The 15707-nt window shown below is 51.5% G+C and overlaps 1 protein-coding gene across 5 annotated transcripts; it reads left to right on the top strand.

The window, feature by feature from the left end:
• Window positions 1-9319: 9319 nt before the first annotated feature.
• Window positions 9320-15297, top strand: LOC100276431 (uncharacterized). Of its 5 annotated transcripts, XR_002268595.3 has the most exons (16): window positions 9406-9697; window positions 9777-9823; window positions 9908-10025; window positions 10546-10643; window positions 12082-12178; window positions 12248-12337; window positions 12465-12527; window positions 12749-12826; window positions 12915-12980; window positions 13049-13126; window positions 13652-13762; window positions 13932-14009; window positions 14113-14232; window positions 14316-14522; window positions 14794-14834; window positions 14909-15143. XR_002268595.3 is itself a non-coding variant. In XM_035966806.1 (15 exons), exons 1-15 carry the CDS (start codon window positions 9374-9376, stop codon window positions 14961-14963), a joined length of 1464 nt encoding a protein of 487 aa, XP_035822699.1. In that variant the 5' UTR covers window positions 9320-9373; the 3' UTR covers window positions 14964-15294. The 5 variants fall into 5 exon arrangements, 4 of the variants coding, with proteins under 4 accessions (XP_035822699.1, XP_008676949.2, XP_035822698.1 ...); XM_035966806.1 differs by lacking the exon at window positions 14316-14522 and having other exon boundaries at window positions 9320-9697; window positions 14909-15294; XM_008678727.3 differs by lacking the exon at window positions 14316-14522 and having other exon boundaries at window positions 14915-15297.
• The last annotated feature ends 410 nt before the right edge of the window (window positions 15298-15707 follow it).

Below are 15707 nucleotides of genomic sequence, written 5' to 3'. Positions count from 1 at the left end.
AGGCCGACCCGTGAAGCAGCCTCTGCGCCGATTCGACGAAGAAAAGCACAGAGCCATAGGCGAGGAGATTCACAAGATAATGGCGTCGGGGTTCATCAAAGAGGTATTCCATCCCGAATGGCTTGCCAACCCCGTGCTTGTGAGAAAGAAAGGAGGGAAATGGCGGATGTGTGTAGACTACACTGGTCTAAACAAAGCATGTCCAAAAGTTCCCTACCCTCTGCCTCGCATCGATCAAATCGTGGATTCCACTGCTGGGTGCGAAACCCTGTCTTTCCTCGATGCCTACTCAGGGTATCACCAAATCAGGATGAAAGAGTCCGACCAGCTCGTGACTTCTTTCATCACACCCTTCGGCATGTACTGCTATGTTACCATGTCGTTCGGTTTGAGGAATGCGGGTGCGACATACCAAAGGTGCATGAACCACGTGTTCGGCGAACACATTGGTCGAACGGTCGAGGCCTACATCGATGACATCGTAGTCAAGACGAGGAAAGCCTCCGACCTCCTTTCCGACCTTGAAGTGACATTCCGATGTCTCAAGGCGAAAGGCGTAAAACTCAATCCTGAGAAGTGTGTCTTCGGGGTCCTCGAGGCATGCTCTTGGGGTTCATCGTCTCCGAGCGGGGCATCGAGGCCAACCCAGAGAAAATCGCGGCCATCACCAACATGGGGCCCATCAAGGACTTAAAAGGCGTACAGAGGGTCACGGGATGCCTTGCGGCTCTGAGCTGTTTCATCTCACGCCTCGGCGAAAGAGGCCTGCCTCTGTACCGCCTCTTAAGGAAGGCCGAGTGCTTCACTTGGACCCCTGAGGCCGAGGAAGCCCTCGGGAACCTAAAGGCGCTCCTCACGAACGCGCCCATCTTGGTGCCTCCCGCCGCTGGATAAGCCCTCTTGATCTACGTCGCCGCTACCACTCAGGTGGTTAGCGCCGCGATCGTGGTTGAGAGACGAGAAGAGGAGCATGCATTGCCCGTCCAGAGGCCAGTCTACTTCATCAGTGAGGTACTGTCCGAGACCAAGATCCGCTACCCACAAATTCAGAAGCTGCTGTACGCGGTGATCCTGACGTGGCGGAAGTTGCGACACTACTTCGAGTCTCATCCGGTAACTGTGGTGTCATCCTTCCCCCTGGGGGAGATCATCCAGTGCCGAGAGGCCTCGGGTAGAATTGCAAAGTGGGTGGTGGAAATCATGGGCGAGACGATCTCGTTCGCCCCTCGGAAGGCCATCAAGTCTCAGGTCTTGGCGGACTTTGTGGTTGAATGGGTCGACACCCAGCTCCCAACAGCTCTGATCCAACCGGAACTCTGGACCATGTTTTTCGACGGGTCGCTGATGAAGACAGGAGCAGGCGCGGGCCTGCTCTTCATCTCGCCCCTCGGGAAGCACTTACGCTACGTGCTACGTCTCCATTTCCCGGCGCCCAACAATGTGGCCGAGTACGAGGCTCTAGTCAACGGGTTGCGCATCACCATCGAGCTAGGGGTCCGACGCCTCGACGCTCGCGGTGACTCGCAGCTCGTCATCGACCAAGTCATGAAGAACTCCCACTACCGCGACCCGAAGATGGAAGCCTACTGCGATGAGGTTCGGCGCCTGGAGGACAAGTTCTACGGGCTCGAGCTCAACCACATCGCCCGACGCTACAACGAGACTACAGACGAGCTGGCAAAGATAGCCTCGGGGCGAACAACGGTTCCCCCGGACGTCTTCTCCCGAGACCTGCATCAACCCTCCGTCAAGACCGACGACACGCCCGAGCCCGAGAAGGCCTCGGCCCAGCCCGAGGCACCCTCGGCCCAGTCCGAGGCACCCTCAGCTCAGCCCGAGGCACCCTCGGCTCAGCCCGAGACACCCTCGGCTCAGCCCAAGGCACCCTCGGCCCCCGAAGGTGAGGCACTGCGCGTCGAGGAGGAGCGGAGCGGGGTCACGCCTAATCGAAACTGGCAGACCCCATACCTGCAATATCTCCACCAAGGAGAGCTACCCCTCGACCGAGCCGAAGCTCGGCGGTTGGCGCGGCGCGCCAAGTCATTCGTCTTGCTGGGAGACGGGAAGGAGCTCTACCACCGCAGCCCCTTGGGCATCCTCCAGCGATGCATTTCCATCGCCGAAGGCCAGGAGCTCTTACAAGAGATACACTCGGGGGCTTGCGGCCATCACGTAGCGCCTCGAGCCCTTGTTGGAAACGCCTTCCGACAAGGTTTCTACTGGCCGACCGCGGTGACCGACGCCACTAGAATTGTCCGCACCTGTGAAGGGTGTCAGTTCTATGCGAAGAAGACACACCTGCCCGCTCAGGCTCTGCAGACCATACCCATCACCTGGTCGTTTGCTGTGTGGGGTCTGGACCTCGTCGGCCCCTTGCAGAAGGCACTCGGGGGTTACACGCACCTGCTGGTCACCATCGACAAATTCTCCAAGTGGATCGAGGTCCGACCCCTAAACAACATCAGGTCCGAACAGGCGGTGGCGTTCTTCACCAACATCATCCATGGTTTTGGGGTCCCGAACTCCATCATCACCGACAACGGCACCCAGTTCACCGGCAGAAAGTTCCTGGACTTCTGCGAGGATCACCACATCCGGGTGGACTGGGCCGTCGTGGCTCACCCCATGACGAATGGACAAGTAGAGCGTGTCAACGGCATGATTCTGCAAGGGCTCAAGCCTCGGATCTACAACGACCTCAACAAGTTCGGTAGGCGATGGATGAAGGAGCTCCCCTCGGTGGTCTGGAGTCTGAGGACAACGCCGAGCCGAGCCATGGGCTTCACACCATTCTTTCTCGTCTATGGTGCCGAGGCCATCTTGACCACAGACTTAGAATACGGTTCCCCGAGGACGAGGGCCTACGACGACCAAAGCAATCGAGCTAACCCAGAAGACTCGCTGGACCAGCTGGAAGAGGCTCGGGACATGGCCTTTCTACACTCGGCGCGGTACCAGCAGTCCCTGCGACGCTACCACACCCGAGGGGTTCGGTCCCGAGACCTCCAGGTGGGCGACCTGGTGCTTTGGCTACGGCAAGACGCCCGAGGGCGGCACAAGCTCACGCCTCCCTGGGAGGGGCCGTTCGTCATCGCCAAGGTTCTAAAGCCCGGGACGTACAAGCTGGCCAACAGTCAAGGCGAGGTCTACAACAACGCTTGGAACATCCGACAGCTACGTCGCTTCTACCCTTAAGATGCTTTCAAGTCGTTCGTACACTTCGTTCACACACAAAGTCTAACCATCAAGGAAGGGTCAGCCTTGCCTCGGCAAAGCCCGACCCTCCCTCGGGGGCTAGAAGGAGGGAACCCCCTCTGCGTCAAAATTTTCCTCGGAAAAAGATCTTTTCTGCCAGAATGTCTTTCGTGCTTTTCGACTACTTCGAAAGTGGGATCCCGAAAACAACAGAGTACACGTAAGCAGCCAAGGCTGACCGAGCCGAGGGACTCCTACGCCTCCGGGATACGGATACCTCACTCATCACCTTCTGCGATAAGTAACTCACGCTCGGATAGGTGACTCCACGGACCGAACAAGTCTTCACGCTCGAAAACTCTTCTGCCGAAACGATTTTTTGGGCCTCCTACGCCTCCGGGATACGGATACCTCACTCATCACCTTCGCACGAGGCAACTCACGCTTGGTGAAGTGGTTCAGATAGCCGACAGGCGAGTCCTAGTGCTCGAAATAAGGAAAAGACACGGCTCCGTGCCGAAAATACATACATGTTCAGGCCCCGACAGCCACAATGAACAAGACACCGGCACTCAAGGTGTCGTTACAAACGGAACTCCGGTTCCACCTCCGCAGGTACGAACAACCCCACACGATTGAAGGGCCTGCGGAGCAACAGAAGGCCGACGGATGGCTCGCCGCCGCCCGCTCCAACAGCGACGACGACGACTTCTGCTCCGAGGGGCCGAACAGCAGCAGCGATGACCTCAGGGCGGATGCTGCTGCCATAAGGCCCTCGCCCACGTCCCCACTCGAGGGGCGAGGACGAGCAGAAGGCCGTAGAGTTGGAGGTCAGTCTATGGGCGGCACCGGCTATCGCGTCGGCAGAGAAACCTCTTCCGGCTGCCGTGGCGGAAGGTGGCACCGGAAGCGGCGCCGAAGCCGCTCGGGCCGGAGAGCCGGACACGCGGCAGCTGCCAGCGCCACGAACGGCGAACGCCCTTCCCCCTGATCGCTGAGGGAAGGAGCAGGCCGCTGCCCGCGCAGAGACCGACCCCAACTCGGCGCACTCCCCTCCCCAGCACTGATGATGAACATCCTTGAAGCTGAGGGAGGGGCAGAGGCTGCAGCCCGGCTTGCTTCTCCCCACCCAGGGGCTGGTGGTCACCGTCTTGGGTGACCACCGGCGAGGGGATGCGGTCGGGCTGCCCGATGAAAATCCTTGAAGCCGAACAATGGCTGAAAGGTACCAACTTCCGCGAAGTTGCGTTCCTCCGACGACAAGGCGGAAAGACTGCGAGTGTCCCCCATCCGGGGGCTCGGAAGGTGGAAACACGCGATGCATAAGGGGAGCGCGAAGACATGGTTGCCTTTCAAGGGGGTCACCCTCCTTTTAAAGGCAACTCTCCCCACTTGCGTCCTCAGCCATCGTGGGCTAAGTCTTCTCCAACACGCTCCAAGGTCCTCCCCCTACGACACGGGGGCTAGGTCCCACGCGTCATGCAAGATGGCCAGGGACAGAAGAAGCCAAACCGCCGCGCGCGCGGTATGCGCAGCTGCCCAGCGGTTACGAGCAATCCTCCACTTTCGCCCAGACCAGGGGGTGAAAGGGCGGACCGCCATGCAGGCGGCATGCAACCGCACCAAAGGGGCGCACCCTTTCGACTTCGACGCATCCAGCATGGGGGCCCAGGCCCACACGTCATACAACCAGCGCGCCGGTTGCTACGTGCAAGCAACTGCACCGCCACTCGCGCCACTACCGTGCCTCCTCGACTGCGGAACCAGTACCGCGACTCGAGGCAACCCTGCGTATGACCCAACAGTGCCAGCCAGGCGCATCGGTCACGGGTCAGTCAGCTGCGGGAGAAGGCGCGACGGTTGATACGGCCAAAAATGGGCCGACAGTAATGGCGGTGGCAGGCGGGCGGAAGCAGCGGTCACGTCATCAGCCAAGCTCACGTCCCCTCATGGGACAGCGAGAGAACCCTCTCCCACGGCGTGAAGACGGCGCGCCCGTGTTCCGTTCCTCGAACGGCTCGCGCACGCGCAACGGCTGCCCCGCGAACCACTCGTCCCGTCGCATTAACTCCGCGGCGGGACAGGCGGCACCTTTGGCAGGAGAAGCGGGCGACGCTTCGCCTTCGCCATAATGACCGCGTCAAAAAAGGTGCGCCACGTTATTCGATTTCGTATCCTTTTCCTTTTCCTCTTTCTCTCTCTTACAACAGGGACCGGGAAAGGGGATACCCCGAAAGGGATCCTTCTCCGCGAAGGAAACGGGCCCCGAGCCCCCCTACTGATCAGAGGTTCGAAGGCTGGCCCCTCGGAGGGGTTCAACAGCCGCCTCAGAGCGCTTGGGCTCCGCGCCCACTACTGGTCAGAGGTTCGAAGACCGGCCCCTCGGAAGGGTTCAACGGTCGCCTTAGGCCACTCAGGCTCCACGCCCACTACTGATCAGGGGTTCGTAGGCTGGCCCTCGAAGGGTTCACAACCGCCTCAAACGCAGAGCGAGGGATGACCCTAGGTACGTTCGATACATAACCAAGGCTCGGGCTACGCTCCCGAGGTACCCTAGGACATTTCTGAGACCAGCGGGAACGATCTTGTAACGGAATCCCATCAGAGGGAGGCATCGAGCCCTCGGACCCCGTCAAAAGGGGACCGGGTCCGGCAGATCACCCGCAGGTACTTTTGGAGCGCGCCTCCGGGCCTCTAGCCGACCCCTAACAAATGGGGCACGGGCGTCCACTCGGATTACCCGTTATCAGCTCACTGGAGACACCATGTTCGGCGCCCTCCAAGGGCAACATGGCGCTTTTCCCCCCTCCTCCTTGCGGAAAGGCGACGCAGGGGCGTATGTAAAAAAGTCGAGTCTGTCCTTGACCGTCCTCTCGCTCTGTGCGGAGGCTCGGGGGCTGCTCTCGCAAACCCGGCTCCGGCCAAACCGTTGACGGCGTCAACATACCAGCCCGAGAACTTGGGACCCGACCGTGCACCCGGGCTACGGCCAGCTCGCATGAGGGAACAACCAGACCGACCGAAGCATCGCGAAACGTATTAAGACCTCGAAGGAGTCAAACCACTCCTCCGAGGCCTCGGGGGCTACACCCGGCGGGTGCGCTCGCGCGCACCCACCGGAACAAAACGCAACCGAGAAAGGCCGGTCCCCTTGCAAAAAAGTGCGACAAAAGCCTCCAAGCGAGTATTAACACTCCCTTCGAGGCTCGGGGGCTACTGTCGGGGACCATAATTAGGGGTACCCTCAAGACTCCTAATCTTAGCTGGTAACCCCCATCAGCACAAAGCTGCAAAGGCCTGATGGGTACAATTAAGTCAAGGCTCGATCCACTCAAGGGACACGATCTCGCCTCGCCCGAGCCCAGCCTCGGGCAAGGGCAGCCGACCCCGGAGGATTCACGTCTCGCCCGAGGACCCCCTCAAGCAACGGACACACCTTCGGCTCGCCCGAGGCCCAGTCTTCGCCAAGAAGCAACCTTGGCCAAGTCACCACGCCGACCGACCGTATCGCAGGAGCATTTAATGCAAAGGTGGCCTGACACCTTATCCTGACGCGCGCCCTTCAGCTGACAGAGCCAAAGTGACCGCAGTCACTTCGCCGCTCCACTGACCGGCCTGACAAGAGGACAGCGCCGCCTGCGCCACTCCGACTGCTGTGCCACTCGACAGAGTGAGGCTGACAGCAGCCAAGTCCGGCCTCGGGCGCCATAGGAAACTCCGCCTCGCCCGACCCAGGGCTCGGACTTGGGCTCGGTCCCGGAAGACGACGAACTCCACCTCGCCCGACCCAGGGCTCGGACTCGGGCTCGGCCCCAGAAGACGACGAACTCCGCCTCGCCCGACCTAGGGCTCGGACTCGGGCTCGGCCCCGGAAGACGACGAACTCCGCCTCGCCCGACCTAGGGCTCGGACTCGGCCTCGGCCCCGGAAGACGACGAACTCTGCCTCGCCCGACCCAGGGCTCGGACTCGGCCTCGGCCCCAGAAGACGACGAACTCCGCCTCGCCCGACCAAGGGCTCGGACTCGACCCCGACCTCGGAAGACAGACTCGACCTCGACCTCGGAGGAGCCTCCGCCTCGCCCAACCCAGGGCTCGGACCGACCACGTCACAGGAGGCGCCATCATTACCCTACCCCAAGCTAACTCAGGCTACGGGGAACAAGACCGGCGTCCCATCAGGCTCGCCCCGATAAACAAGTAATGATGGCGTCCCGCATGCTCCATGACGACGGCGGCTCTCAGCCCCCTGACGGAAGCAAGGAGACGTCAGCAAGGACTCGACAGCCCCGACAGCTGTCCTTCCGCCAGGCTCCAGCGCTCCTTCGACGGCCACGACACCACACGAACAGGGTGCCAAAACCTCTCCGGCTGCCACGACGGCATATACTTAGGGCACTAGCTCCTCTCTGCTAGACACGTTAGCACACTGCTACGCCTCCCAATTGTACACCTGGACCCCCTCCTTACGCCTATAAAAGGAAGGTCCAGGGCCCTCTTACAGGAGGTTGGTCGCGCGGGGGAGGACGGGACGACGCTCGCGTAAGCCTCTCGCTCCCTCCCGCGTGGACGCTTGTAACCCCCTACTGCAAGCGCACCCGACCTGGGCGCGGGACAAACACGAAGGCCGCGGGTTTCCCCTTTTACGCCTGTCTCCCTCCGGCTTTCTTCCCCCCTTCGCGCTCCGTCTCGCGTCGACCCATCTGGGCTGGGGCACGCGGCGACAATTTACTCGTCGGTCCAGGGACCCCCCGGGGTCGAAACGCCGACATTTATGGAACTTAAATTTAATTTGACATTTGCATCGCATTTGAGATTATTTTACTATTACTTTTCTTTATTATTATTAAGGTTTGGTATTTACTTACACTTAGTAATTGCTAATAAAATTTTGACCAACTTATAAAAGCAATGCTCAGCTTCAGCCTCTATTTTGTTGATTAGCCTTACACTTCACATGAACTCCCACCTTTGGTGAGTTCATGCACATTATTCCTCACGACTTGTTGAGCTATGAACGTATGTGAGCTCACTCTTGCTGTCTCACACCCCCACAGGAGAAGAACAGGTGGTTCAGGAGGAGCCACAAGGCGAGGAGTTCGATTCGATCTAGGTGTCGTCTCCCAGTTGACTTTCTGGCGCCAAGGATGGATTTTAGATCCTGTTATATTATCTTCTATTTTGTAAGACTTCCGCTATGTAATAAATACTCTGATTATTGTGACATTTATCTCTATACAATCTGTTATTATATATGTTGTCTTCTTTGGCGCATGTATGAGATGCACCCGACTTTGTTCCTTAAAACCGGGTGTGATAAAAAATGAGCTCGACTCAGCTCGTTCGAGGCTCGCGAGCCGCTTCGAGCCGAGCCACTTCGAGCTCGAGCCGGCTCGCGAGCCTCAAGCTTATTTTCCAGCCCTAGTTTAAAGTACAAAAGAATGTTTTGTACAACATATAGAGAAATACTTAGGTGTTTGTTTCGGCCGAAACGACATTCTGGGCCTCATTCAAGGTGGACTGAATTAACCCGGCTTAAAATTCGGTCCATCTGCTAGAGCAGTTCGTTTTAGCTAGGCGAGAAATAAACCCATCTTTTTTAATTCCCTTCATTCAATGGTTGTCCTTGAACGAGTCCAGATGAGCTGCCTTCTAGATTGGTTCTTGATCTAAAAATGGGCTGGTGACTAATAGTGCGTTTGGTTGCAATGACAGGACGAGACGGGATGAGACAATCCCTCAAATAATGTTGTTTAGTTCAAGGTCAAAGGTTGGGATTAGTATTGTCCCCAATTGTCTCTCAAATTGGAGGGACAAGAGAAAACGCCAGGGGACATCCCTGTCCTAACTATCGCGCAATCAAACACACCCTAAAATTTGTGACAATATATGTTTCACTTAATCTTGGCCTCGTTTGTATGTCGGCCTACCAAACGAAGAACAAACAATAAGACTACTTCGGCAGACTTTCTATTTCAGTCTCTATCTCACTTCATATTTTAAATTGTAATCTTATAAATATGGTTTCATGTTTTAAACTGTAATCTTGTAAATATAGTAATATACCGTGCAAAACAATACTTTACACAGCCTATCGCACCGGAGATGGCGTAATGACCACCGCCAATCCGCCATTGCATCTAGCCAAAGCTGTCACGTGCTTATGGCCCACACTATCAATGGGTAGTTGGGTCCAGCAGAAGCAGTCCCTCTCTCGAGATCAGATCTGTGTGTGTGACCATTCGTGCCACAGACATCGCGGCCCTACCTTACCGTTGCCGGCCTGCCCTTCCCAGCCCGGCAGTCCACACCGTCCCCGTCCTCCCACTCCCCACTCGCAACCATTTCAAATCGCTCTCTCGACCCAACTGTACTCGCCGTCGTCAATTCATCATCCATCCCCATCCCCCCATCGACTCCCAGATCTCTATCCCCCTCTCCCTGTCCTCACTCTCTCGAGCGCGTTGTGGCGGATGTCCTCGTCGGCGCGTTTCGATCTCCGGGTAAACCCTACCCCCAGCCGGCTAGCCCCAGATCCGCCGTCCTCCCTTGGCCGCCTCTAACTTCCTCCTTCCAATGCAGGCCTCGTCGCATCAGTTGCAGCCGCCGCCGTCGCACGCCAGCATGAGGTGAGCGCCAATTTCCCTCTTGGGTTCGAGTTCGAGGGGGTTTGATTCTGATGTCAGTGGTTTGCGGCGTGGCTGCTTGTGCAGCAGCGACGGGGGCGCGTTCGCAAACGCGGAGAACCTGGAGCACTGCGCCCGGTACCTGAACCAGACGCTCGTCACCTTCGGATTCCCGGCATCTCTCGACCTCTTCGCCACCGATCCGGTCCTTCCTCTTCCCTCTCTCCCCCGGCTCGCAGCTGCTTCACGTTTATGTATTCATTTCGGTCGCGGGGGTTTGTTTGCTTATGATTTTCGGGGTTTAAGGGATTTATTCATCTTGTCGCCATTCCTTAAAAAACAAATTTTCGAGGCCAATTCGTCGATCGTTCTGTTATACTCGTACCTGCTTAATTTTTCCCCTCTCTACCTCTCTATTTACATCTTCCATTGTCTTTATCTGGGTTGCCATTTGCGTTTTGTCCGTGTTTTTTTTCCAGCAATCATTTTGTTATTTATCCAGTAGGAATGCTACTGTTATTGTTACCTTGTCCCTTATCAGATCTTCTGATATGTTGTCACTTGTTATTTTTTTAATTACATTCTGAATTTTGTGTTCTGCGCGCACTGGTAGTGCAGGGCAACTTCTTTTGAAATTTGGGGATCAATATATGCGGAGGGCTTTAAGGTTCCTCCATGTGCTTTTTTTAAAACTTACCACACCTTTTTTGGGTTCTGTTATGCAGGTCTCGATTGCAAGAACTTGTAACTGCATCTATGCGCTGCTGCAGCAGCGACAGAGGGACATTGAGTTCAGGGAGTCTACAAATGACCAGCGGCAGCGGTGCGTGCCATTTCTTCCCTTTCTATTTCATGTTGCAATCCCGATGTTCTTAGCCAGTGTCAATTTGTTAACTGTGAATTTTCACCTGATCTGGAAGGTAGCACTGATTAGTGACACACTCTTAGACATGTAGCTGCATCACTAAACTTAGTACTGGTTGGTAGTGATAGATGCTGGTTATGCTTCTCACATGACATTATTGTTGCCATTCATGTTTATTTTTTCACCTAGGGCATGATGATGATAGTTGATTGAATCACAATCACCTATCTGTATTAATTAGCAATAAGAGTATAAGTTAGAGGCTCATGTTATGAAACCTGAAATATGCCTGGTCCAAAAGAATTGCATGTTGAAGAATCTTGCCAAACTTCAGTGTCATAACCTCATAGGGTATAGACTTGTAAGGAGGAAAGCCCTGAGAAATTGAGGTAATTTTTTGTTGTCCACTCAGCTAAAGTGCTAAGTAATAATACATTTGATTAAATTATCCATTGCAGGTTCATCATATTTTGTACCCGATGTTCTTTTTCTTTTCCTACTGAGCCAACCCACTATTCTATCTCAGACATAGTGAAATGCGGCTTAACTATATTAATAATTTTGAGTTAATATAACATTATTGTTATTACTTTCTTTCAGTGTTTGTTGCTGGTTGAGTCTTGATTTTGCTTGCCTGTGAAGTTTAACTTTCAGAGTGCAATTCTTTGGCTCTACCTTTCGATCAAAAGTAGACCAGACAATTATGGAATACTGTTTTCCTTGACATCACGCAATCACTTTGTGCCATGAGCCAACCCTGTCACCACCAACAGGTAACATGGGCCAACCCTCCCACTTTGTGCCATGAGCCAACCCTTTGTCCTTTTTCATCTACCTTCCTTTTATGCCCTTTCAACATTCCTGTTTCCTCTACGGTCCTGTTGGTGGAATTTTGTCGCTCGTGCGTCCTATTAAGTTAAGAAGATAGAGAAGGGTCCAAAATAGACCAGTACAAACCTGCAGACTTGTGAAATATGTCTATCTTGTAATTAGGTGCACCTAACATCATTAGTTGCACCTGCATGGTACTATTTGTCCAGAGCCCATTCCTTCACAGTGCTGATGTACTGCAGGGCATTGTTTGCTTGCCATGAGTCAGTATTAGATCATCATACCCATGATTTTGTTATTGGCTCTTTCCTATGTTCATGCATGCTGTATCAGTTTAGGTGAGGAGGTCAATTCAGTTGATTGCAGCATTTGGACAGTTCTGCCAGAATATTTTTGGGTTTTGGTGTAAATGAACAGAAGTCAGTTGTTTGCTTCATTCCATTATACGTTCATGCCATTCAATTGAGTAGATACATTAATGCAATTGACTGCATCGTTTCGAGAATTTACCAATGCTGCTTGTGATTGACTAATGGCTGCTTGATTAATGTTATGCCATGTTCAGGATGCAATCTGATATCTCACGGCTGGAAGCTAAGATTGAGAGAATGGATGCTCAATTAGCAGCGAAAGATCGAGAGCTAGCCACTCTTACTCGAACGGTTTGTCCTTGTATCAACTCTTTGGTTTCTTCACCATTTTTTGGATTCTAAATTCTTTTCAATTACCAGGAGGCCAAAAACACTGCTGCTCTGAAGTCTCAGATTGATAAGCTGCAACAAGAACGTGATGAATTTCAGAAAATGGTTATAGGAAATCAGGTTAGACTGCCTTATTTTATTCCTTCGAGTATCATCCTAACCATAGCATGTTTATTTTGTTATTGCATTGATATTTGGTGATGAGGTATGTTGAACCTGTCCTGACCTTCTTTGGTTCTTCTGCAAGCAAGTACGCACCCAGCAAATTCATGAAATGAAGAAGAAAGAGAAAGAATACATAAAGTTGCAGGTATGTATTTATACCTTTAGGCCTTGTTTGGGTATTCTAGTATTCACCCCAATCCACATGTATTGAGGTGGATTGGGGTGTAAATTAATTTACACCCCAATCCACCTCAATACATGTGGATTGGGGTGAATACTAGAGTATCCAAACAAAGCCTTAATGTGTGGCTCTGTAGCAGAAACAACATTGAAATGGCACTGAAAGTACCCTATCCTAATTTGCAGGAAAAGCTAAATCAGGTATTGATGGAGAAGAAAAAGGAATCATCCCGTTCTGGAATGGAGATAATGAACTTGTTACAGGTGATATGCCTGTGAATCTTCTTGAATGTTAGGTCTTAATACTATATTGTTTTGTTTTTGGATCTTATTTGGTTACTGAACTTATCAGAAAGAAGGACGACAACGCGGAACATGGAATGGAAAAAAGAACGACAATGATTATTACAAAATGATTGTAAGCAGTAACGCAATTTTGAAATGCAGATCTGATTGAATTTATTCTGATGTATATTATGTATTCAGGTTGATGCATATGAAGTGAAGAAACAAGAGCTGATGCAAGAGAATGCAGATTTACGGGCACTGTTACGTTCAATGCAGGTAAAAGAAATGTGGTGTTAAGTTTTACTCCCTTCTTTTGTATCTTATAATGCATGCTCGGAAGTCAGAACTGGATTCATATTCCTTGTAATGTCTGCATGGAAAACTAGTGCTCTCACTGTTCCAAATTACATTTCACTTTAGCTCTGTCTAAAGTCAAATTTCTCTAATTTAGATCACATTTATAGAAAAATGCACCAACATCAAATTAGTTTCATTAAATTATTCATGGAATATGTCTTGACAAAGCATTTATTTGAATTTGTAGATGTTAATATGTATCATTTTTAAAACATGGTCAAAGTAAGAAAACTTTGACTTAAGATAAAATTAAATTCAAATGCAATTTGAAATGGAAGAACCAAAGGAGTAACTGTTTTATAGTTTTTACTTTTGTCAAAACCTCCAGTTACTGTATTTCATAGGCTGAGAAACCACCGTGGTAACTTTTGTGAGCATTAGTTTCATATCTAGTCAGAAAGTGTCAAACAGTGTGTTGAATCAAATGATAATGTTTTACCTCAGATGGACATGCGTGACTTTCTCAATGCCCCGAATGGGTCATCACAATCTACTGTTACTGATAATGGAAGACAGGAGTCAGGGTCTCCTCAGTCTCCGCTTGGTGGCAAGACGGTATGAATGCTAGATCCTTACATGCCACAGTGCTAGTTTTCTCTGTTTTTCTTCCCTTTTGAATTCACATGGTTCTCTGCATGTATCAAGTCACACTTTCTCTTTATTTATGTCGGTAACTTCTGTATAGTTGGAGTCACATGATCACCTTTTGTTTCCACTTTGGCAGGATGTTTTTGACTTGCCCTTTCATATGGCCAGAGATCAGATAGAAGAGAGTTTGCGCACAAAAATGACTTCAATCAAGGTAGGAGCCACTGGATTGAGACTATAAGCATCGTACAATTGCTATTTCTCCCATACACACTTGTTTTCATTACATGATGATAATTATTTCTGATGACAACCAGGCACGAATGACACAACTTCAAGATGCTCAGAAAGGTGCAGAAGTGACTTCTGAGGCAACTGACCGGGAGCTTGAGCTTGAAGCTCAACTGGTTGAAGCAAGAAGCATCATCCAAGAGCAGGTTTGTGCATCTTATATTTGTTTATCATTTCTGAATGGAAGTACTCCCTCCATATGAAACGGTAAGTTGTTTTGGATTTTTAGAGTTTCTATAGACAGTGTATGAAGGGCGGGCCTAGTGCAGCGGTAGAGCCTACCGTCTGTAACCGGAAGGTCCCGGATTCGAGCCCCATATTATGCGGATAAGGCTTGTCGCTTAAAGATACCCTTCCCCAGACCCCGCACAGTGCGGGAAGCCTACGACACTGGGTACGCCCTATAGACAGTGTATATCCAAGTGCATAACAAAAGGTATGTCCATGGAAAAGGCAAAACAGCTTACAGTTAGGAGAGCAGGTAGTAGTTCCCAACATGATGGTAATTGCCAACACTGTACTATATGGAATCCTGTTTATAGTTGACAACTTGGGATGAATAAATTTAGGATGGTGATTGACAACAATGTACTATAAGGAATCCTGTTTATAGTTGAGAGCTTGACGTGAATAAATTTAGCTGTATATGCTTGGATAACTAATAGTTTGGTCCCGAGGAACCTTATATTTTAAAACTAAATTTGCAGGCCTGCATCATGTCCAAGCACTTCAAGTCTGATAAGCCAAGGTGATCCAATATTTCTTTCCCTTCGCCTCTCTTCAGACTCCAACTAGACCTTCAATTCATGGATTCCGTCACAGTGGCAGGAGGCATAGCGGTCTGGATGGCGAGCGTGAGGCATCTGCCGAGGTGTAAAAGCATGTCTGTAGCAAGGATATATCTGTTCTGCAAGACCTCCTGATTTTAGTAAGTACCGAGGTAGTATGTTGCAGGATATAACATGGTCCTGTGCTGTTGTAGCCCGAGTTTAGGTGCTGTCTATGCAGTATGATGTGCAGGAGCATATCCTCCAGCACATGGCTAACCCGATCACATCTAAGTCACATGTAGCGTAACTGTAATCCTATTCATACTATATGAAGAATGTCAGTGTAGCAACCCTTGAAAAAAATGGACCTTTCGGACCTTACATCTTGAAGCTCTGTTCGCATGATTTTTTTTTTAGTTTATTCTATCAGCGGTGACAGCACGTTGTGACCCTTGTTCCCTGCTGAAACATGCAAGTTGGTTGCCACCTGGGCATAATCTGGTAGTAGATTATTAGCCCAGCTTTAGGATGTTGAGAAGATCCTTCTCCAATGTACTGTCACACGGATCCTTTTTTTTTTGAAAGCCAACCGCTTGGCATTGTGTACTGCTGTCCTGTTTCCCCCAAATATATATGACTTGTGACTATGAACCGAAAGAAAGACGCCCAAGCTCGAATCGCCTTTGTTAGGCTGAGACCCGCAGCATATGGTCAAATGATTATGCATATTCCTGCAGAAAGAAGGAAAGACAAATGCCCACAGCCCATCCACATGTTTCAGATTCAATCATGAATCATGGCCTATCATTGTGTTTTCCTTTTGCAACGATCCTCTTGTATTGGAATTTGGA

This window comes from Zea mays, chromosome 4 (genome assembly GCF_902167145.1).
Source record: "Zea mays cultivar B73 chromosome 4, Zm-B73-REFERENCE-NAM-5.0, whole genome shotgun sequence".
Lineage (NCBI taxonomy): Eukaryota > Viridiplantae > Streptophyta > Magnoliopsida > Poales > Poaceae > Zea > Zea mays.
Note: the sequence above shows the minus strand (reverse complement) of the source record. Positions and strands in the feature narration are given on the sequence as shown.

Excerpts from the sequence above, each read along its gene's own strand:
- LOC100276431 (XM_035966806.1), top strand. The coding sequence starts at position 9,374 with ATGGGTAGTTGGGTCCAGCAGAAGCAGTCCCTCTCTCGAGATCAGATC. Across the intron at positions 12,179-12,247 it reads TAGCCACTCTTACTCGAACG|GAGGCCAAAAACACTGCTGC; the intron begins GTTTGTCCTTGT and ends TTCAATTACCAG. Across the intron at positions 14,835-14,908 it reads TTCAAGTCTGATAAGCCAAG|TGGCAGGAGGCATAGCGGTC; the intron begins GTGATCCAATAT and ends ATTCCGTCACAG.